At 34.6% G+C, this 23,739-nt stretch overlaps 2 protein-coding genes across 6 annotated transcripts; one reads left to right on the forward strand and one right to left on the reverse strand.

Moving 5' to 3' along the window:
• Nucleotides 1-708: 708 nt before the first annotated feature.
• On the forward strand, nt 709-9,682 carry LOC106155064 (ubiquitin carboxyl-terminal hydrolase 3-like). Of its 2 annotated transcripts, XM_013529692.2 has the most exons (14): nt 709-983; nt 2,820-2,880; nt 3,402-3,488; nt 3,787-3,870; nt 4,614-4,692; nt 4,947-5,038; nt 5,285-5,389; nt 5,955-6,068; nt 6,230-6,450; nt 6,654-6,704; nt 7,169-7,287; nt 7,889-8,008; nt 8,589-8,662; nt 8,818-9,682. In XM_013529692.2, the coding sequence occupies exons 1-14, from the start codon at nt 896-898 to the stop codon at nt 9,023-9,025; spliced, it is 1,503 nt and encodes a 500-aa protein (XP_013385146.2). In that variant the 5' UTR covers nt 709-895; the 3' UTR covers nt 9,026-9,682. The 2 variants fall into 2 exon arrangements, with proteins under 2 accessions (XP_013385146.2, XP_086858505.1); XM_087002379.1 differs by lacking the exon at nt 6,654-6,704.
• Nucleotides 9,683-9,910: 228 nt separating this feature from the next.
• LOC106155062 (homer protein homolog 2) lies at nt 9,911-23,734 on the reverse strand. 4 transcript variants are annotated; one of them, XM_087002384.1, is made up of 9 exons: nt 23,570-23,734; nt 15,602-15,758; nt 15,083-15,214; nt 14,034-14,183; nt 13,653-13,759; nt 13,256-13,412; nt 12,655-12,771; nt 12,027-12,107; nt 9,911-11,738 (listed from the first exon to the last, which is right to left on the reverse strand). In XM_087002384.1, the coding sequence occupies exons 1-9, from the start codon at nt 23,572-23,574 to the stop codon at nt 11,538-11,540; spliced, it is 1,107 nt and encodes a 368-aa protein (XP_086858510.1). In that variant the 5' UTR covers nt 23,575-23,734; the 3' UTR covers nt 9,911-11,537. The 4 variants fall into 4 exon arrangements, with proteins under 4 accessions (XP_086858510.1, XP_086858506.1, XP_086858508.1 ...); XM_087002380.1 differs by lacking the exon at nt 23,570-23,734 and adding an exon at nt 20,012-20,186; XM_087002382.1 differs by lacking the exon at nt 23,570-23,734 and adding an exon at nt 17,705-17,999.
• Between the last annotated feature and the right edge of the window lie 5 nt (nt 23,735-23,739).

The raw sequence follows: 23,739 nt of genomic DNA on the forward strand, positions 1-23,739 counted from the left end.
TACGGGCCTGACATAATTTATGGGGTTCGTGAAGACTTCTTTACATGATTCCAGGGGCAGCACAATAAAACGTATTTCAAAACTTATATGGTTTTGCGCATACTTTTAAGTAATTTTAACTAAGTGGTTAATGAATTATGATTGTTTTTTATTATGTACATTGTGGTTTATTATTATTATTATTTTATTCCTCATCAAAGTGGTCAGTTTGTGCTGCGATCAATTTCAAAATCCCATTTGAACTTGGTTCTTGAGGTCTTCGTCCAAGCCGTCTGAGTGCCTCGGCTTAGGGCTGAACGCCTACCAACTGTTTCCAACGTTGAACTGAAGTTGAAAAGAATTCACTATTGATATATTGGTCTCCACTATACAATTGACTTAAAATAACGTTTTTCTTCGACAGAGATAAATGCGTTTAGTGCGCTCAATCCACGACTGGCATTCTCCTACAAAACCTTATGTTTTGATCACGCTTGGGACGAGAGTTTACGCGACTTCCTGCTTTATTCTTTACTCCTGATTGAGAGGTCACTTTGTGTATACGCGTCGAAAATAGTTCCATATAATCAGCAATGCAGCATATGTACTACCAAGAATTTTTACTTAGTTTACACGGCTACAGAATACCTAGGCAAGGTTATATCACACTGTATGTTTCGTTGTCCTAAATCCACCGAAAACTTAAATTTAAGGTCAGACTGTGCGCACGAACATCAACTCTTGACCCCAGCAATAAATCCCATTCACCTAGTGAGTCGCAAGGCTTAGAAGAAAGAGAGTCGATTACTGCAAAGGCCCATCAGTGCATTCTAGCACAGAATCACGGACCATTGGATACCCGCATTGTCTGTGCCAGAATCATCCTGAATGTCACACGGAATCAGCTACAACACACATGGAGTGTATTCATTTGAGCGAAAATGTAAAAATCACAGCGCCCCCTATGAAAGACGAAAATCCACCGTGCCAGTTTCACTGTTCAGGTAGATGCCACAAAAGGGGTAGCTGCATCGCATTTGGTTTGCGATATGTCACCATATTGAAATTCAGTTCGAAGACCGTCACTGTAGTGCGATGGAAAATGTTTTGTGTAATGGCATTCAGAAAATGGGTGTAGCCAAGAGATCATGTGACTGATATTTAACAAGTTCGCTACTTTACAATATTCCTGGGAGTCGATGGGAGCTCCATATGAAGAAAATCTCTCTGTGATGTGTGAAGAAAAAATTATTTACTTGAAAATGATGAAATTGTGTGTACAGCTCTACTGCTTGAATATCCTGTCTTGCATGTATTTGCCTTGGATACTGTATAATTTTGTACATACGTTGGAGATAATATTCTCCACAGTCTTAATATGAATGACATTAGGTCTGAATAGAATGATCTTGAGTTAGTTTGTTGAGGTCAGTGCAGTCTGAATGTATGGTAGGAATATTGACACTGTGAGGTTGCAGGCACATACATTGTCAAGTTCAAAATATCTTCAAGATTCCAGGCTATGAAGTGAATCTATTAGATAGAGAGCATTTGGGATCCCACAAGGTATACAAATGGTGTGGCGGTGATGTCTCTGTTCAGTGGAGAAAAAAAGAATGGCTCTATGCTATGTTTAGATTTACTTATTGTCAAGGAATTACCAATTTATGACAGTGTTGCACTGCGCATTTCCATGTTCAAATCTCATGGATATTCTTTGAAACTTGATATTGTTGGTCAGTAGCTGCATATGTGGGCAAATGACATCACATTTTCAAGGTGTGTAAGTCATGCTGTTTTGGCAGATGTCTGTAACAAATAACTAGCAACAAAGTTTTATAGGTGGCCTTTATGAGTAAGGTGTGCAGGGAAAAAACATTCCAGTTAGATTCATAAGACATATGTGCTAAATTAACTGTTTCTGCCACTTGAGGATAAATATATGATAATATCCATGTTCTTGCCACATTCTGCATTATTCCCTTGATCTTATTATTGTCCAAATTTGTATTTTACCTTCTCTGTTTCCCTTAAATATGTGGAGTCAGCAGTGGGAACAAGAAGCAAGTCTTATATTGCATTGTGTAGCACCTTATGCACAGCTACTGCATAATTACTGCAACCATCTGTTATTTTGATGCCAAATGAAGCAGTCTATAGAATACTTCAGAACAAATATTCTAGCCTAGGATGCCCGACCTGATCTTAAATAAGCCTCCTGGAAAATATTTTTGTTTAGTACTCTCTGCAAGGTAAAACTACAGCAGATTGATTATAATATAGGCTTGCCAGTACTCCAGGTGGAATAAGAATTATTCTTATCGGTGCACCCCCTCATAAAGTTTGTTTATAGTGGAAGAACCTTTTAAAAGTAGGTAGCTGTAATTACCTGGTCTTCCTGAAACTTCAGTGTTTACACAAATTTTTAATTTTTGATGTTGAAAATGCAAGATCAAATAAATTAGTGGTTGTGAGTCATTGTCAAGATTTTAAATACCAGGAATAATAATGCAGTGTCTGTAAGGTTCTGTATCATGGTTGGGATAATGGGAGGTATATATGATAGCAGATATATCAACTGTGGCCAGTCTTGATATTTACCGTCTCGCCTTGAATGACTCTTCGACCCCTATTATTATTATTGGTCTTTGCCAAGAAGGAGAGAAAATCAATATGGTGCTCTATAACAAGGAAACTGTTTGGATAATAGTTACATGAAAATATTCTTTTGCAGTTTCCATTATTAGATAAATGAATAAGAATTTTAAAAAATAGATAAATTTTTTTTTTTTATATATAAAATGGACATTCTGTTTGAAGTCGTGTTTATTATGTTTCAGTATGTAAGACAAGCAAGAGTCCATGGCTTTGTTTGACATGTGGAGCAGTTCATTGTGGAAGGTAATAGGAAACCAGTCATGTGTTTGATTAAAGGGATTGGTGCTCAGTATATTTAAACAAATCAATATGATAGATGCAATGCAGTGGATGATAATAATTGAAAAAAAAAATATCATTATAACAATGTGGCAAAAGAGCCTGACATTTTTCTCTGTTATAGGTAGTAGCAGGCATATTTAGCAGTAATAGGTTTACTCATTTTCTCTGATTTATATGTAAATGATGCATAGAAATATTTTCTCTTCTGTGCAAATTAGGAAATTTGATATGCTAATAAACCCAAGATTAATAGCTTTTATGAAATTCAGCATAGATATTTTGTAGTATAAGAGGCTGCCCATGTAACATGAGCCTTTGAGAAATGCTGAAAAGTATCCAGAACTATTGATTTTCAAAAACTACAACTGTCTTCACATTACCAGAGTTAATGTAGATCTATGTATTTATTTTGGCTCTTAAAAAGAAAAAAAAAATTTAACATTGAATTTGCAGCATTGTTACATATTTGTTGGTATTTTCAGATATGTCAATGCTCATGCCAAACTGCATTACGAGGAGCGACAGAAGCATTCAGTGTGTATGGACTGTGACAGTTATGCAGCCTTTTGGTAAGAACAGATAAAATATTCCAAGCAATCTGCACCTTGAAAAACCTTAGAATTCTTTTCATCTCTCTAGCAACACACTTTAGTAGCACTCAACTGTCACATATTATTAAACCAAAGATGTAAATTTTTACAATTTATTTGTAATATTATTCAAGACTACAGGTCATGTAAAAAAGATGTATTCTTAAAGTGGTATTACACAAAAACACTTAACTTTAAAACAATTTATTCTGTCCATAACAATATCCCCACTGCTACATTTGTAGTCAGTTTTGCTTTGAATGCTCACGTTTTTCAGCTATGCCTGTGATGAGTTTGTTATCAATGACACCGATTCAGGAGACCTAGACAAACTTAGGAAACATTTACGATCAGTAGCAAAGTAAGTTTGATTCAACATATGCATTAAATGTAAATTAAGATTAATCAGATAATATTCCCTTGTGCTTGGTAAATAGCTGTCTCTGGTGAGGGTTCTCAGCCCTTTGAGTATGCCATTATGGGATAAAATCTAATTAAAGCACTCAATCATATTCAGAATTAAAGAGTTCAATAAAAAGAAAGTAACTTTTGTCTCTGATATGGGGAGGACCACCTACTGTGAGTGTTGACAATGAGGTCCCATCCTTCCTTGAAGGTCATCTTCAATTTTAACTTTTGTTTGTTTTTAAAAGATTAAGGAACTTGAGAACTCAAAGAAAAAAAATTATTGCACTAAGGGTGCTTTACCAGAGATTTAGATCGATCTAAAGATTAAGTTTTAGATCGACCTAACTCCCTGGGGGTTCACGCTAAATTGCAGTCAGTCGAGCGGGCACCATAGTTAATTACCCCCTTACAGCTTTTAGTAGGCGGGACAGACGCTTAATCCTGCCAAGCTGACAGTAATCTAGTGAGACTCCCCACAGGGATAGATCGATCTAAAAATCAATGGAAATGGGGTGTAAGGGTCAAAAAGCTTTGCTAGGGAGCTTTTATAAACAAAGTAAGATATTGAAAACATTAAGTAATTGAAATTTTATTACACGTAATATAGAAGATTTCAGTTCGATGTCAGAAATGAACAATTTTAGAACAGTGGGTAGCAGAAACTGTATTTTTGTTTATTTTTGTTTCATCTCCTAGGTTTCACACAGTGAAGAACAGGAGGCGTGACTCATTGGAATCAACAGAAAATGAAGGAAAAAAGAAAAAAATTAAAACAGTAAGAAATGGGTTTAAATGTAGGATGTTCACGAGTTATTTTGTCTAATGTATTTTTTGGGTTGGGGAATAAAGGCAGTTTGTACATATTTCATATCAGTTTATAATTATGAGATAACAAATGTAGCATATCCGAATATTACCAATGATTATTCCTTCACCTAAATTCTATCATATGTTAAACTGCCCGAAGAAGCAACACATGAATCCCTATCATCTTACTTTTTATGCTTCAATTTTTTACTTGCTTTTCAGGACACTGGTGCTAAAGCTATCAAACCTCGTACTTCAGGACTTAGAAACCTAGGAAATACGTGTTTTATGAACGCTGTGCTGCAGTCGCTTAGGTATAGATCATAGAATTTGAGAATATGTTTAGTGCATGCCATTTGAAGGTATAGGTTGTATTTAAACTCTGATATCCATTATAAACAAAATCAGCTTATCTTACAGTTTACACCTGGGTTTAATGGATCTGTTTAGTCTTGAATCAGTCTCGATTTCCTTGGGAGATACAACCCTAGCTGATGCTTATTTGGCCATGTTTATTTGTCATGAGGCATACTGAATTCAAGTGATGTATTGTGTTTCAGTAACATTCAGCAGTTCTGTGGCTACATAAAACAATTGCCATCTCTGGAAAAGAAGAAGCCTCGAGCAAATGTGACCAGGTATAGAAATGGACGAGATGATGACATGTACGTTTTTGAAGTAATTTATTTTGTAAAAGTTTTGTTCTCAACAGTTTTGAATTAATCTTCATTATATCAAAATGGTATTAGTATTATACAAAACAGATATTGTTTTATTGCTACCAATGTAAAGGAGACTAAAAATAAGTTCATGGAAAACTGATATCATATAGTAAACCTGACAGCAACTGTTATGCTGGTGCTTTTAGCTAAAATCAAGGTATTCCTGTGTCAGTTTGTTTTTTAACACGATCTGTTGATATTACTACTTTCCCACAAACATACTGCATACTGTGAATTATGAATGGAGTAAAAGATGATACTCAGTTTTCACATTTCTGTTTAACAGCTTGTCATTTTGCAGAATTGCATCATTAAATTTGTAAATGTGAAAACTGATACGTTGTTTAAATTACTAAGAATTGCATTGATTGTTCTCTTAATGCAGTTATGATGCAACCACTGTGCTGTACATCTGTAACAGCCTTTGCTGTTTAGTTTTGTAAGTCCATCTGACATGTACATTATTAATCTGCAATAGTAACTACTGACTTTTACATTTATTTTGCAGTTTGTTGGTAGAAGAACTAAGAAAAACACTGATACAACTGTGGCAAGGGAACAAGTCTGCAATCTCCCCAGAGTCACTTTTTTCTGTTATATGGAAAGTAGTGCCTAGATTTAGGTATGTTTGAAAGAAAGAATGAACATAAATTTTGTCAAATATTTGGAATGCATAGTAATTATGATGTACTTCTTATAGTTTAGTTTCAAGGCTTTTTATTGAATAATATTCTCTATTTTCTTTATTAATAACATAAACATTAATTTTCTTTGAAATTTCAGGGGTTATCAACAACAGGATGCTCATGAGTTTATGCGGTATTTATTGGACCGTTTACACACAGAGCTTTTGACTCTTCTCCCGTACCCTAATCCTTCCAGTCCATACATAGGACCAAAAGGAAAAAGTACAATTGTGACTGCCATCTTTGGTGGTCTACTTCAAAATGAAGTAAACTGTCTTATATGTGGAACAGATTCCAAGAAACATGACCCTTTCCTTGGTAAGGATGATCTGTTGGTGTGCCCCTCGGATGTTTTTTCACAAAAAAGGACATGAATTTTTTATTTGTTAATGTGTTAGAATGTTTGTATAGCAATCATCTATGTAAGATTTTGTGTTCATAGTTGTTTTATTCATTAGGAGACATTTCTTTAAAAACGTGGCATAAATTGATAAATTGGGCTGTGGTTTCCGCCATTCCAGATCTCTCTTTAGATATTCCTGATTGTAAGGAAGGACTTGTCAACTTGTCAGGTGGGTTTAGATAGTATACACAGCAGTAACATTTGACAGATACAAAGATGTAGCAATAATACGTTAGAAACAATTATGATTTATTATTAGAAACTATTCTACACCTACATTTCAGTGCTGTGTACACGTTACATATTTGTGAATTAAATACTAAGTGAAAATGAAGATATTTGTGATTTGAATATTAAGTGAAAATGATATTTTATTTTAAAAAGAATCCAGATTTTGTCTGTTGGTGATAGTCTTTTGGTTATGTAAACAGTTTAGGTCAAAGTTAAAAGATTGGTTTTGAATTAGTTGATTACAGATGAATGGGTCTCCAATATGAACACTGTCTTAGAAAAAAGGTCCCGCAGAATGAAAATATATGTCCAATATCTACTAGATTTTTAAAAATGTGACAAAAATGTACTTTTTGCTTGATCAACAGCTGACCTTATTCTTTTAGTGCGTTATCTTTTCAGAGTGCTTGTCCCACTTTACTGAGGTAGAAGAATTAGAGGAGTCAGAACTGTACAATTGCGGCACTTGCAAACGGAAACAGCGGTCAACTAAACAATTCTGGATAAGACGCTTGCCAAATGTTAGTCACTGGTGTCTTTCTTGTTGCTCAAACTCTTTGGAGGGAAATTTGGTTTGGCATTAATAAGCTTAAAGGAAATAATTTAACACAGCATAAATGAAAATAATTGCCTAAGGCAAAAATTGGAAAAATTTTATGCATGATGTATAAGAGAAATTTCTAAGATTCAAGGGTTCTAATTTTCTGTCAAAATCCAGGTTGATGGTAACAATAAGGAGCAATGTCATTCGTAGCAAAACCTTTTTTTTTTTTTTTTTGATTAATAATATCAATTGCAAATCTCAGTTACATGTTTGTAATTGGTAATCTTGAATGAAGATTCTAATGCTTAAAGAGAATGAATTGCCTTAGAAAGCTTAATGAGGCAACACAAATGAACATCAGCAGAGTGACCTAGAAAACTGGTTTATATGTTTTACATATAGAGAAAAAGTGAAAAGTATCCAAACATGGTCATAATGAGAAAAGTTTTACTCACTTTCTTAACTGTAAAAAATTTTCATCCATTCTGATGTACACTTATATTTATGTAGCTGAAATTTGGCTGAGCATTCAATGATTTCAGACTTAAATGTTTAAGAATCCATTCTTTTCTTTTCAGGTACTTTGTTTACATATTAAAAGATTTCGCTGGAGCTCGCACTATAGAGTGAAACTAGAAACTTTGGTCAATTTTCCTATACATGGTCTGGACATGAATGAATATGTGCTTAATAACATGGTGAGATTTGGTTCTCTTGTACATAAAAATATGAAGACACACAACACTATATTCACAGATTCACAATGATTTACAAAACCAGTGTTTTTGATTTAACGCATCCATGGGGAAACTGCCTGTCCAACAGGTCATGACCACTTGTAATGCCATATGACCTGCAGGATTTCTGATATGGCTGGTCTTCTGGACTGGCAAGATTTTTGTACATAAAAATAAATCACTTGTGAACACAGAGTAATGGAAATAAATTACCGAGTTTGGACGAGCACAAAAATAGGAGGGAGTGCAGATTTCTTGTAGTGCAGATCCTCTGGACCTGCAGTATGTCCAGTTTTCCCCATGTATGCTATACGTAACTTTGTTATCACAGATAAGCAGTGGCAAAATTTCCCTCGCATTCATGGGTAAAAATAAGAGTGATGTTATACTTAGTCAGTTTCCTTCTGGCATAAGTGTAACATTAATATACACATGCTCAGTTGTGTTAAATCTACGAAACAAATTTGCAACAGTATGGTCATTTTGAAAATGGATTTTGTTTTTGTACTACATTTAGTAATATAAATTAAATTTATTTCAGCATGAAACGAGGAACAGCTGCTCTGGTAGTAATCTGTATGATCTAGCTGCTGTAGTTGTTCATCATGGATCAGGGTAAGACATTTGTTTTTGTGTGTATTTCACTGTTCTCTTGTACATATTCAGTACAGATTTTCTTTAAATTGTCAAAACCTTAACATACTATGTCTAGTTGAAACAGGTTCACCTAACACTGATATCTGAAGTAAGGGATTTGTATTCTGTTCCAGGGCTGGTTCCGGCCACTACACTGCCTATGCTTACCACGATTCTCGTTGGTACCACTTCAATGACAGTAACGTATCTGTGTGTGAGGAGGAGACTGTGGCCAAATGTAAGGCATACATACTGTTCTATGTGCGCCGAGAACTCAAATTACCTGACTTCTTGGTGAACATTGGGAGCAATGGCGAGGAGACGACAAAAGAAGATCAGTAGAATAGCCTAATTGGAATGGGCTGTTTTTACACACAGATTTATGTGTGGCCACAAATGTTCACGATGCTAGATGGAACCCTGTCACTTTCTCGGTAATGTTTGCATGAAATTGTTATACACAGAAAAACTGTATCGGCTGGAATAACTATAGAGAATATCATGATAACTCATGATTTGACATGTTAAAGTTACTTTAAACAGACTTAATTATTAATCATCGTTGTTAACTTTTTTTTCAAAAACTAATGCCAGGATTTGAACCAGCCTGTAACATATTGCCTGGCCTGTTACAGGTGTGCAGGTCTGCTTCATTCACTATACTAAGTCTAGTATCAGTATCCGCCAACATTCCATTTAGTTTCATATACATTGAACATGCATGTGATTCATTGTTTGCCAACTGCATTGTCTGCATTTGTATTTAAAACCTCAGAAGCAGGCAGTGTTGTGCTTCACATTTCTTTCAGTTTTGCATGGTATTTATGGTTTTGTACGTCAGATTCCTAAGTTTTTTAGGGTACGTAAATGTTTATAGAACATTGTCACAATGATGAAGTAGAAAAAAAATCAGGGATACTTAAGTTTAAGCTATTGTGCAGTACAAGTTCAAAAGTAATCAACAGTTAAAAGATCAAGAAATAAATATTTCTAAAGCTGTCTCAGAAAATGTTCCTATTATGTCTGAATACACTGCCTAATAACCTCTCCTGCAACAAAGCATATTGGGTAGGGGGAGGTGCAGATATGTTTTCACCTTGTGAAATCTAATACATGGCTCATACAGACCTTTGGGGCAAATTTGCAGTTTACCAAATTAATGTACTCCTTTTATGTAGAGTGTAAAGATTTGTAAACAATCACAAAAAAGTTCCCTAAAACAAATGATATAGTTACATATTTAAATACATTTATTCATAATGATTGTATAGGGCAACTTACTCTGCTATATAAGTTGGCATTGCATAGAAAAATATTAACCACATACATAAGACAAAAATGATGTCTTGGTAAAATAACACTGATATATATATATGATAACTTGTTATACAGGCAAAGGTTTGTTTCTACCTGACTGCTTTGTGGGAACATTAAAACAGCAGTCAATAGCAGCAATAAAATCCCTTTAAATACTTAATCTCAGAAGCTGTTTTGGGGGATATTCACTTAAAGCCACTTATTTTCTAATCAGGTAGCCTGCTGTAAAGGTACCCCATGTATTAAAAGTTATGAAACTTGCATTTCTACCAGATACAAAAAAAAACTTGAAATTGCAAATTGACTAAACACAGTAAGAGAAATGGCCTTTAAAATATGTATTCTTATGCACAATATTTCCAAGTTTGTATCTAAACCAGAAAGGGGTGGGTAACTACTGAGGAAAGTTGAAAACGGAAAATTTATCGACTTGCATCAATCTGAAATGACACAAATGATTTCTTAAAATTAAAAAACCATCTTACCTTAAATTTTCACAAACATCGTAGAAATTTAACATTCTGATTAAAATTACTCTGGAATGCAGTCATAGTTGGCAAAACATTAGGAGCTTATCACCCAACCAACATGTTGACCCTGTGTCTTCCATTATCTGTGATTATCTTAACTAAATTGATAACAGCTATTAACAAACGAGTAGGACTGGTATCATTCAGCATCTAGTAGCCAACTGGTATTTAGTTTCTTTTGTAATACAGGCTTGTCAAAAGTAGTAGTTTTACTAATGAATATCAAAAAGTTCAGGCATCAAAATATCTTATAGCATCAATCAATGTTCATGATATGCTGCATTTATCATTCTGTCCAAGTGTGATATGTGAGTAGTCACAACTATTAGAAGTATATCTACATCTTTGTCAAAAATGGAGATGTATCAGTAAAGAAATTATTGACAAATGCAACTCGTCTAATGCACCATTTGTATCAACTGAATGAGAAGACACCTGAAGTTGTAAGGACATCCTATTCAGCTGTGAGAAGCCTAGCAGCATATTGTGCTCTAATGTAAATCAACCTCTTCATTTCATTTGCTTTACTATATATACATATATAACAAAAGAAAAAAGATAATAACAGAGATTCCTAATCCTAAAACAACATTTTGATTTTAAGCAGACTAGAACCCTAATTTCATTAAAGGTTTGCAATCAGCAGTTTCAGATGGATACTGGGATATACAGAATAAATTTGTTAATCCTATAAATATAACTTTAAAAATGCACTTAACTTGTGATTGAGTTAAAGAGCAATACTGTAAAGTGTATACACACATATATATAATATGTATAAATCAAACATCTCGATACCCTGGCAAGTACAATGACACTCCATTTGGACAGCACTCTTAGCACTCAAATTTCTTCACCATTCTATAAATATGCTTCATCATTGCTGTACTACATGGCATGAAATTATTAAGGAACATTTAAAACTTGTTCAATGCATGCACATGAAGCCCATGCTTCAGAATTATAACTGCATAAAAGTATTAGGCAAATCTCCTCACTGCCACCATCTAGGCATCACTTTGACTCAGGACCGGATGATGTGCCAATTTTTCATGCAACTTTGTAACTTCTTGTAATTTTGTTCCAATATCTTTATGTAACGTCAACAATTCATGCCTGTCTTTAGACTGTTGTAATTTCAGCTGTTTCAATTCAGATTCCAAGGAAGACACCTTTTTGCGCAAAGTGCTGTTCTCTTTTTCTAGGTCCTAGAAGACAAAAGTACAGTATATATCAGGTGGCATCCCCATTTCCTGATTGGTCAAAAGCACTAGAAACAAATAGTAAGATATCAAACCAGTATATTTAGATAACACAGATAATACTCAGTTAAATGAATACTTAAAAAATGAAGTTTTTGACAGAAAATTAGTTTGTTTTTTTTTTTGCTCCAACAAAATAAATAGAAATGTGTGAATGGACCTTTGTATCTCCCTCTCTCTCTTTAAAAAATGATTTATACCAGTACATTGTTTATACTTGATAGCTTTCTATACCTTTATATGGGCTTCATTTTTTCCATTTTGCTCCACCCTAATGTTAAGTTCTTCTAATCTTTTAAGTGCCCCTCTCAGTTCCTTGAACACAAATGAAACAAGAATTGAAGGAGAAATTATGTTACATCAATTCTAAATCAACTTTGTGCAACAACATATAAAACAAGGCTGAAAGCGGTATTTTTATGTGGGTTCTGTGTTGTACAAAGCCAGTTTAGAAATGCTTTCATGTATAGGCATACCAAACATACATGTGGCCAACATTAAAACCCACCTGACCCTGACAATATTCTGAACAAACTACAAAAGACAAAGAAAAACATGTCTGTCATTGTACAGGAATACTATTTCTATTATTCAATTATTGGCTATGGCCAAGTTCAATATGTTGTTTTGCAGACCACAGAAAAAAGATAAAAGACCAAGACATCTATGTCCTTCCAAAGTTACATCCCTGCCATCCGCCATTGTTGTTATCTGATTGATAAAATGTGTTTCCTTTTCTTTCGTTGGTCAAAACATCCTCCAATGATGTTACCAGTCAATATTATGTTTTGTCAGACATAGAACTCGCCAATTTAAGATCATAATCTATGCTTATTATCTAATAAATATTTATATTCACTACCTCTGTAGTGCTGTCCCTTTCTTGTTCAACAGCCTGCAGTTGTTCTGTGGTTTCCTTTAACTGCTGCTGCAGCCCAGAAATTTGCTCATCATTAGCAGTCTGCTCTAACTCAATTGTCTGTGGAAATACCGACAAAAAAATGATAACATTTTCATCTTTAAGTTACAAAACAGATAATATTGATGAATCAATGACATAAACAAGGTGAAGCTTTTTATCTGTATCACGGTAACTGAGAACAACAAATGTGAAATCTGTTACAAGCTACCAAGGAAATCACCCCGTGTTTCAAAGAGTGATTTATGAAGCACATGGTGTTTAAAAATTGGAAACTGAAAGCAATTTGTAAATCAAAGTTAAATTTTTGATTCATCCAGTTTCATTACACTAAGATAATAAAGAGTAATTCTCATACTGGATTTTACTTAGAAAATAGATCAAGACATTCTGACCTTTTAACAAGGCCTTCAGGTGAACGAATTTTGAGTTGTCACCAGTGTCAAGTGGAAATGTTTCATGTTATTACCTATCATACCATTTTCACTTCACAACTACTCTCTATTAAATACTCCACATTCATAATCTTGCAATCCAAATCTACCTGTTTTTTCAATTTGGCACTCTCCTCTTTGTATGCTGCTAGTTGTTTCTTCCATTCTTCTACATTAGCAGTGCTTTCTTGCAGAGCAGTAGTCAGACGAGCATTGTTGTTTTTTAATGTCTGGAGTTCAATTTCCCATTTTTTAGCATTGGCAGAGCTGAAATGAAAGAAGTGCAATTAAACGTGGAGACTTATACCAATTTACACCAATAACCCACAAAACAAACCCAAAACTGTATAACACATTCATACATCTAAATTAAATTTTTTCTCTAAAAGCATGCAATATAAATATATTCACAAAAAATAAACAAAAACACACATGTTAAAAGAATTTACACAATGCTTTGGGGGATACAAAATGATACTGCTAAAAATGCTACCAAACAGTAGTTACCTCTGTGCTAGAGCAATCTTTAGCCTGTCATTTTCATACTTGAGCTGGTATTCAACTGTAGGAAGACCGGAGGTAGACAAACGCTGTTGTTTTTCAGACCCATCACTCTGAAAAGGTAACATCCCCCTTTTCAATATTTAATATTATGTAATTTAAATCTCATTTTTTTCCTTAGTTTTCAATGGATTTTTTTTGGATATAAATTGTTTTTCACTGCTGATAAAGTCTACAAAAATTCTACTTTTTCTCCAAACTGCTGAATAGTTTTAGCAAAAATGGATTTAGCCTAATATTGAACCTAATAAGCCTCACAATTTTTTTTCTTTTTCCTTGGCTACATCAGGCTAAGTGCTCTTTGTCAAAGAATTACCTTTCTCTCACCTGATTACTAGACACACTGGAATTCCTGGAATGTAGTGGTGCCGCATGTACAGGGTGGGTGGCCAGGGGGGAGTGGGGTTCTCCTGAACCATTGCTCTCACCAGGTGTCTGCTTAGCTAGCTCACGCACCTCTTGAAACTTTTCTATAAACTAAAAAAAAAAAAAAAAAAAATCATTCAATCTTATCTTTTTTAAATTTTTTTAATAGTAGTAAAAATGGGTGTAAATGTAAATTTAGTCTGAGATATGGATTTGCAAAATATCTTGAGACATAATAATGGAAATATAGATCAGTGTTGAGTCAATATTCAATTATCTTATTATTTACATGGATTTTTTTATTTTTTTATTTTTTTAAGAGCATGTTAATTCTCTGGTGCAAATGTACATGTATCCAAAATGGTGGCAAGTGCATAAAACAAGCAGCATTGGTTAAATCTTAGCCTTCCTTCACAGGGCATGTTTCTTGGCTGTCCCATAGAGGAAAATTACTTTTCTATAGTACTTTGTCTATAGTTTGTACTTATCAACCTTACGTTGTGTGCTGAACAGTTTATTGCAAGTTCAATAATTGTCACATCAAGGGTGTGACCATGTGGTTATCTAGCTGACGTCTTCCAGCCGTACCAGTAGTACAGATTTTTCATTCCCCCCCCCCCCCCCCCCCCCCATCACAAAGCTTTTTTCACCACACTCACCAACCCACCAATCTGGTCATGATAAGGAAGTCCCGACTTATTGTTAGAGAAAAGAACAGGTCCTACGTGGCAAACAACCCATACGAGGAAGCTAAGTGCAAAGTGTATATATAAAGAATGATATACAACACAGCAGGGGGTTTTGTTGAAGCTTTTAACACGCCACAATTAAGTCACTGTTATGATTAAACACGAGAAAAAAACAAAGGCGTTTAATCAACAATGTCATGATGGAAATTTTCTGACCTGGGTTTAAAAGGGTTTCTTTTAGGAAACAAGGAAATAAGGATATCAAGGTAGCAGGCTCTATATAGGTGCCCATTGGCCATTTGCTGAAGTGCCCACCCCTACCTTTTGAAGATCTGCCTCTGTAGCAAAGCCCAGTCCATACACTGTGTTAGCCCTTGGATCTGACCACTGTCCAAACTTCTGTGATGTCTTGGTGAAGGTCATGTTAGGTGTGATGGTGCTATTAATGATGGCCTGAAATAATAAGATAAAATTTTCCTTGCCAATTTGATGTCAAAAAAAGTTCTTAATATAATTTGTAAATCTCTCATACTAAAGACTTATGAAATGCTTTTACAGTTAATAAGTTTTCTAGTAAAAATCATTTTAAATAATAGAATTCTGTTAATTTTCATGTTTTCATGGCCTAAAATAAGATGCTGTCAAGCACTTATTCTTTTAATAAGAATCAATTTATTAATATACTTATATTTAATTTTTAACAATGGTGGTAACTGGATAACAGAAGCTTGATTTGGTTTCCATGCTAGGCACTTTTGTTTAGCACGTTCCACAAGTTAATTTTCAAAATGAAAGAAAATCTATATAGCACACTGCTAAAACAAAGCCGGAATCACTAACCTTGGTTCCCTCCACACTGATGATCCTGTAGGAGTTCCTGTTGCTGTCATAGTAGTAGGCTACACTAACAGCCACTGTGCTGGCGGGCATCCAGTTCTTCTTGGTCTGGGGGTCTATCTGGAACACATGAGCCTTGGTGGTGTAGATGGGCTGCTCCCTGGAAAAATACATTCACAATAATTAAATAGTCCTAAGAAATCATCCAGAGCAATGGGTTATTTTATATATATATATAATAATTGTAAATGTGATTAGTTTAGACCACACAAAAAAAGTGAATAATAGAAATAAATGTATCGATTTTGGATATTGCATGGACTGTTCTGTAGTTTGTATGCATATCTTTGGGGAATATTTGAAATATATGTGAATCACAGCCAGGAACAGATAATTTGCAGAACAGGCCATTCTACAGTATTTTTCCTGTCTGTAACATTTTCCCCCTCCATAAATCATTTTCAATCTAATCTTCATCTCCATTTAAAAAAGAAAAAACAAGCAATATGCTCCAGTTTTCAACTCTCTTGGGCCAAACTGGCATAAATGGAAATGACAAAAATTTTAGGAAGGGAAATAAGTTACGGAGCTTGAGGGAGATACCATGTAATAACCCATTACTGAAATCAATCCATAAATAGTAATTCATATATAATTTGAAGAATTCCCCAATGTCATACCTTGTACTCAGTGACATGGCTGAGATAGTTTTTACAATGGTCTTCTGTCTAACTAGCTGGACACAAGAATCTTACTACCGTGAAAAATGTTGCTGTTTTCATGAAAGTTTTAACAAAATATGACACAATCCACAGAAATAACTGCCAACAGGATACGCTCACAAATAATAGATGATTAAAGTTGCATAATGCCTACTGTTAGTAATTACCCATCACTCAATATATTTATGCCACAAAAATTTGTACAAGAAGACAATGACTTATAAGAAACAATCTATGTAGTCTAAATGTCATATGAAATCATCTTTATCTGAAGGTCTTCAATATCAATTCACATAATAGTAATATTTCTAAAGACCTTTAAATTTGCATCAAGTATGTGAAGTTTCTAACCTCACCTATTCTCATTTTTTTGTAGGATTGTCCCTTTAAAAAAGCCATATCATCTAAATCAGAATCTGCAAAACATGTTTCGAATACTGAATTCCCAATGGATCAGAACTGCTGCAAATGGTCAATTCAAATGGAATTATCCTGACTAATTATACAGCAAGCTCGATCACCTGCTTCCTTCAGTTGACCTGACATGTGTGCATAACTACAAACATCATCGAACATATCTGCCAGTTGTTGAACATATCTGTGCCCACCTCAAACCACTGTCTTCATAGCACTCATTAAAATCCTCCATTCAAATCAAGCTTCGGGCAGTTTCCATTACAAATACAAACCTTCTACAATTAAGGGAATTTCTGTCAACATTTTAATACTTGACACCAAACTCATTTCAGTCAGTGAACTACCTCATATATAAAAACAAGCCGGATACTAAGACCAAAGCGAACACCCAAAGACCCCAGAAGAACACCCAGAGACCTGTCTCCAGGAAAAGAAACAAAGAAGCACCCTGAGTTTCAGAAGATACTAGAAAGTCATCTCTCTGCTCTCAGCATGCCTTTGTGTACATACATGCAGTTTCTAGTATCAGTTTTCAGTGTTCTCTGGAGGCCATGGTGCAAAGGGAAGTCCCTCACGATAACAAAAGGATGCACATCACATCCAATACCAGACTGGTGACATTTCATGAATCCAAGAGATTCAAATTCAACCCATGTGGTAACAGTTAACATGTACTACTTGTATTGTAAAAAAAGACAACTGAGAACTAAGCTACACATTCAAACACATTTGATCGTGCTAACAACTGCTGTTCCAACTGTTATTACTATATCACGCCAAATAACATCTTTGTTGTGTAAGAAACACTTCCAAGATCCTCATTTTTTTAACTTACGCAGGTTTTATGCAATTTAGACAAAGCTGCTGGAGACTATGACATACAGTAGATTGTTTAAAATTTTTGAGCAATGGAGCAGTAAATGAAAATGGAAAATGAAGGTAATCACGTTAAGTATTTTCCACTCACAGGCAATCCCAACTGTCTTCTTCAGACTCTGACGAAGACATTCTCCCAGATTCCTTCACAAGCTCCTGACAGTAATAATATCACTTCCACCACAATAGCATAACACTTATCCGCAGCTCTTATATCAAAAATTAACTGCCCTGGGAGAAGCAAGGAATTACACCAGTATTGGCAATTGCCAGGTATTGATCCTCAAGCTATTTGATCAATACAAGCAGTTGCTTTTTCTGGTTCCTTTCTTTAATTGAATTACTCGAGCTGCACAACTATTACCTTTACCTTAAGGTAATCAATGTCTAAAATAATGAAGAATTCTTTATAAAACGTAACTCCAATCAACTGATTAAATAAACATATTAGGAGGAATGCCAAACACTTGGGAAGTGTATATCCAGTAACGGGGTACATTAACCTTTATGAAACCCCAATAAAATGTTGCGGTTCTGAACTTCCATTTTAATAACCTTCTTTAACTGCAAGTGTCAGGCAATACACCCAGTCAGACAATAAGTCACAAAAACTTTAACTGGGTCACTGCTTAATTTAACACAATAAAATTGCCATTCGCATAATTTGTCACATAAAACAGGTGGAAAGCATATCAAACCACCATTATAGATAAACATTTAATGATGGTCAACCATGCTGGACCAACTCGATCAATAGCAAAAAATATTTTTAGAAATGACATAAATGAAACAAATCTATTATGAAAAAAATATGAAGAGCCAACTAGTTTCATATTGCTACTATATAGCATGGTGCACCATCGTATCTCTTAACTACTGTATTCCAAACAGCCCTATAATTATTCTTACAAAGGGAAAACATTTACAAGCAACACTACTTTGTCTGTATACAAACTGCTTCATCATACTCATTACTGTGTGCATAAACAGGTTTACCCTATTCATTCATAACAAAAACTATAGTCATACTGTCATAAGCCCAGGCAGGGTGAAGAATGGCCCACTGGAGCCACTTTCACATTATAATAATGCATTACCAGCTGAGGAATGAAAAATGACTTCTCAGTCAACAGGTACATTTTTGCTCTGCATACTCAAGAGTTAATTAGATCTACCCCTAACCACATTTCAAATAAACCTACGCACATTGGGGTTTACGAAATCCCAATTCCGTTAGGTATAGATCTCTAATCAGCTAACCTGAAAATCCCTTACGCCAAGCATTCAAACATGCTATCAAGAACGTTCAAGATGCTTTTCTGCAAACAGCATCCAATTTTACAAGAGAGCATTCTTACCAACATATTTGCATGACTTGACCAAAGACATCAGGCATTAAGTGTGCCACCAACAAAGAAACAATTTTATTTGTCTGTTTGGTTTTGCTGACATTTTCTGTTCAATATAACAATCTGCAATAAATATTGTGAAAACAGAAACTATTGTTTTGTGAAGCAGAAAAGGTTTCCAGAAGGCAAGTAAAATCACTGCCTAGATTTAAATGCATTATGTTGAAACAATGGTGGATATTCTGCCAAAATGACAAATCCAAGAACAGTTATCAATTTTGGGCCCACATGCAACTTGGTAAATCCTTGTTATTTCAATCAAATTCGTATCACTCTTAAGATCTTAGAAATAAAGATTTTCACAATCCAGCTCCTTTGCATTCCCACTTTCTCATTAAGTTAATAATTTTGACTGAACTCACAAAGAACAACTGACCAAAGAGTAAATGTAGCTATGTTAAAAGTTTTTGAACAAAAAACTGTAGATTTCCTGCATATCCAGAGAACCTCCAGTATTTCCACAAATTGAAAACCCCAGTATCCTTGGGGTTGAGTTCCAAAAAGATCTTTTTTCATCTCCCAGACTGCAGATTCTATCACAAAATTAACATTAAATTTACACTCAAGTTGTCAAATTGAACAAGTACTCAAATGCATCATCTTTCTAATTTATCTTTGATTAAAAAAAAAAAAGAAAAGTGGTATGGACACATCAACATAGTTACACAGGGTGGATTGAGGCTGTCTTCTGGGTCTTCCAGAAGATGGTCAGATTTTCAAGTTTACATTGACAGTAATCTAATTTTTTCTTTTGGAAGATGGTCAAAAATGGGAGTATGGATCAACAAAGATAATTTGGAAGACTGTCAGAAAATATCACTGGATCCGCCCCTGTTACAGATAAGGAAATACACAGAGGCATGTTTCCCATATATGTAGACACTATGAGTTCCTCCAATAATAAGCTGAGACACAATCTACCTTAACAGAATAATTTTTCAAAAGAGAAATTCCTCCACACCCCAACCTGACACCAACACAAATCTTGCCTCTTCATCTTGTCTTGTTGCTGTTGTATGACCCAGGCCCTGATCAGTTCGTCCTGTATCTCCTCGTAAGCAGCCATGTTTCAAGTGAGAGTCGGAATGTTATGGCTAAAAACATTAGTACCACTTAATGACCATTAATCAAAAGCAACAGCAAATAAATTACAATAAGCGAGATCCCATTCCCATAGACCCTATCGGTCTATGCAGATCGATCCAACTCTGTGGGGACTCTCACTGAGTGCAATCAGCTTAACTGATGAAGATGCCTTCTCTTGTTTCCAACATATTCATATATATATATATACTAGTAATCACCAGCTTTTCTGTATTCCACTTTACACTAGGAGGTGACTTGTAAATCTGTTGCAGATTGCATTCAGTGAGAGTCCCAGCACAGTTGGATCGATCTTAATAGACTGATGGTATTTATTGTAATGGGGCCTAAGACAAAATCTTTGATTAAAAAAATAAAAAAACACGATAAAAAATATTTTCATTTGGCAAGTTGGCAGCTGTAATAGTTAATATTAATATCTAGCTGAATATTTGGTCTTCACTTTACTTTGAACTCCAATTTAAATGCTTACCAGTGCTGCTTATAATTTCAAAAAAAAAAAAAATGCAATGCAGTTCCATACATATATGGTCACCTGGCTACATGTGCATTTACATCAGAATTTACCCAAATTTTCAGAAATATTCAAAGTGCTTACTATTACTAGTAAATATAACATACAGCAATAAATTTGTTATGATTGCTTTCCTTTTACGGTATTTCAGGGCTAATTGCAATTTGAGTGACACACGTGTGGTTGCATCTAAATGCTAGGCATTTACAGCAGATGGCCAGTGAAATAAGAATCAGTTAACAAGTTGCACTTTACCTGAACTTCAGTACTAGTACACATTATCTTGCACTTCTAAAATCTAATGGCTTTTTTGTCAGTTTATCAATACTGGTACAAGATAGCAATCTATGATGCTATAGAATGTGCAATCAATTCTACAGTGAAAAGTGTTCTTAATAAAAATGTATGTAAATCCAAATTAATTAATGAATGATTTAGTGAGTCATGCTGAATATGAATTAAATATGACTTGTTCTATACAACTGCCTCCCTTCCAAGTCTTAGCACAGACTCCCTTCATTAATTGTCCCTTTATTTACTCATGGCTGCAGATATATCAGTACAAATAGAGGCACTTGGTCAGGCGTGAGTTGCTTTAGCTGCGATATCATATCAGTGGAATTCTACTCAGTCTGTAACAGAGAAAAGCAGCCCCCACAATTAGATAAGTCACAGTTTACAGATAATATCTTCTAGACATTGCAATCATGCATTAGGAATGCAGATATTCCTTATCTTCTTAAGTGGTTCTATTACCATCTTTTCATCAATTTCTACAGACTACAGTACTTGGCTGAGGTCATTTTTAACAGTCTTGAGAGGGAACTTAAACTCAAGATACATTCCTTATGTAAGACTAATAACATTTTTTTTTTGTTAAAATCCTTTTGATCATGGTATGTCTGCCCCCCCCCCCCAAAAAAAAAAAAAAAAATTCATACTAGTAAATTGATTCTATCTTATAATGCATCTTAACTAGATAGAAAAACTTGCAAAAGTTCACAGCACAATTATGACAAAAAAGGCACACATCTACAGAAAATATGAAATTAAGACAATCCAAACCACTTGAGTCCAAATTACTTATTTTCCTTTTCTGAACTTAAAAATGACACAAAATGTTCATACTGTAAAAAACTTAACTTTATATCTGGTCTACCAAGACTCAAAAACAAAACAAAAATATACTAAATCGGATCATTATCTTGATTAAACTGCAAAATGCATACCATGATTTAAAATGGTCAAATACAGTAAATCTATATATGAATTAGCTGGACAAATGGTGCCACAGGGTGCCAAAAATTCCATCACAGTGACCAGGCATTCTATGTTGTAGTGACTTTTATTTTGTCAAAGTAACAAGGTCAGATATTAATAAACTCATCTGTGGCATGTGCTTAATATGAGTGTGTGCCAAATATTCTACAAGCATGACATTTTTGTAAAGGACACCAATTATACAATATCTAAAAAAAACTTGATTTCTAAGGTTCTATTATCATTACCTCAATCTCGTGGAGTCACTGAACATTTTTGTCAATTTAAAACTGACATTTCTGTGTGAGTGCAGCATTTCCTTAACAAATGTGCATATTTTTTACATTAAAATGTGTCACAATTTATTCATCTCCTGGCATATTGGAAAAATATTCCCATGGTGTGAAAAAATGAAGTTTTATATTGCCTAGAACCCTTACTTAAAGGTACCCTTGAAGTTTTTGCAACAAATCTAATTTTCTTCAATTAAATTTTTTAAATAACAATAAAGTCCTACTCAGTTAGAATTAACCTGTCCCTGCTCTTGGATTTCCAGTTTTACTTATTTATCCTATTCAAGCCATGCTTGTTCAGAGTTTTATACTAACCTCTACAAATCCATTGGAAATATTGACATCAGATACTTTATTTGAGTTGGTTTATCATTTTTTTTAACTTTGAATGGGGAAAGCTTTGAGGGATTTGTAGATATAGAAAGTATGACCCAGAGACATTTTATAATATGTACAATATAGTTTTAAACTTAAATATACTTTTAAATATATACTTTTATTGTTTCTACTTCTCTATGGATCTTAATCAAGTGTTGGCCACACTTTGGTTTCATCTTTTATTCTTCAAATATAAAAGCATAGAGAGAGCACTTCATGTAGCTTTTTGATTCAATGATAAACAAGTCTGTCAGTGACAGCAGTGCACACAAACTTGGGCCCTCTCTCTCTCTCTCTCTCTATATATATATATATATATATATATATTTTTTTTTTTTTTTCTTTTTTTTTTCTTATTTTTGAAAGCTCAAGCATTAGGATCGGCAAACATTGATTTACAGCCCAGCAGTCAGGTATTGGGCAGGAAATGGATTCTAAAAGGGGGATGAAGTTGTCCAATATAATTCACTTTAGCACCATTTTTTTTTGGTACTTTTGGAACACTCCGCCCCATAACTTTCACATTTTTCACTTTACCATTAGTCCCCCCCCCCCCCCCCGTACCTTCAGGAATATACGTGCATTGGTGCTGGGGTCTGAGAGATACTGATATAATGTGGCTGACAATCATTTCCACTTTTCTCATCTACCGGTATGCAAGTAAATATTTCTCCTTACTTCGATTATAAGCTGTGGCAAGAAGAGTAGGCAATCCAGAAACATGATATACAGTATACAGCAAATGTTAACTTTATATAACATCGTGTTTAAAATTGCCAAAGTGTAATAATGCCAAAGTGTAGTTATACAAACTTTAAGTTTGGCAGTATTTCAATATTTGCTGAGGTCTGACTCAGTGACTGTAGCAATGTTTTGTTTTGATTTTTGATAAAATGAATGGAATTTGGAAATTCACACATAATAAATTGACTGGCGTCTGCAGTAACTATCGCTACTTATATTTGCTGTCAACCAGCAGCGGCAACTGACAAACTTACCCCATGTTTTAAGCTATCATACCCAACACATCAAACTTCAGCAACAAAAACTGTAAACTTTTGTAACCGATCAGCCTCAGCTCAATCTCGGCAGTCTGCCCGGAAGTTAGTCAATTGTAGCAACAGGGCATGCGTTGTTCTACATCTCGCATATTCTCGCATGGTACGTT

The sequence above is a fragment of the Lingula anatina genome, chromosome 1 (genome assembly GCF_051362555.1).
Source record: "Lingula anatina isolate TDL-2025a chromosome 1, LinAna3.0, whole genome shotgun sequence".
NCBI classification, from domain to species: domain Eukaryota; kingdom Metazoa; phylum Brachiopoda; class Lingulata; order Lingulida; family Lingulidae; genus Lingula; species Lingula anatina.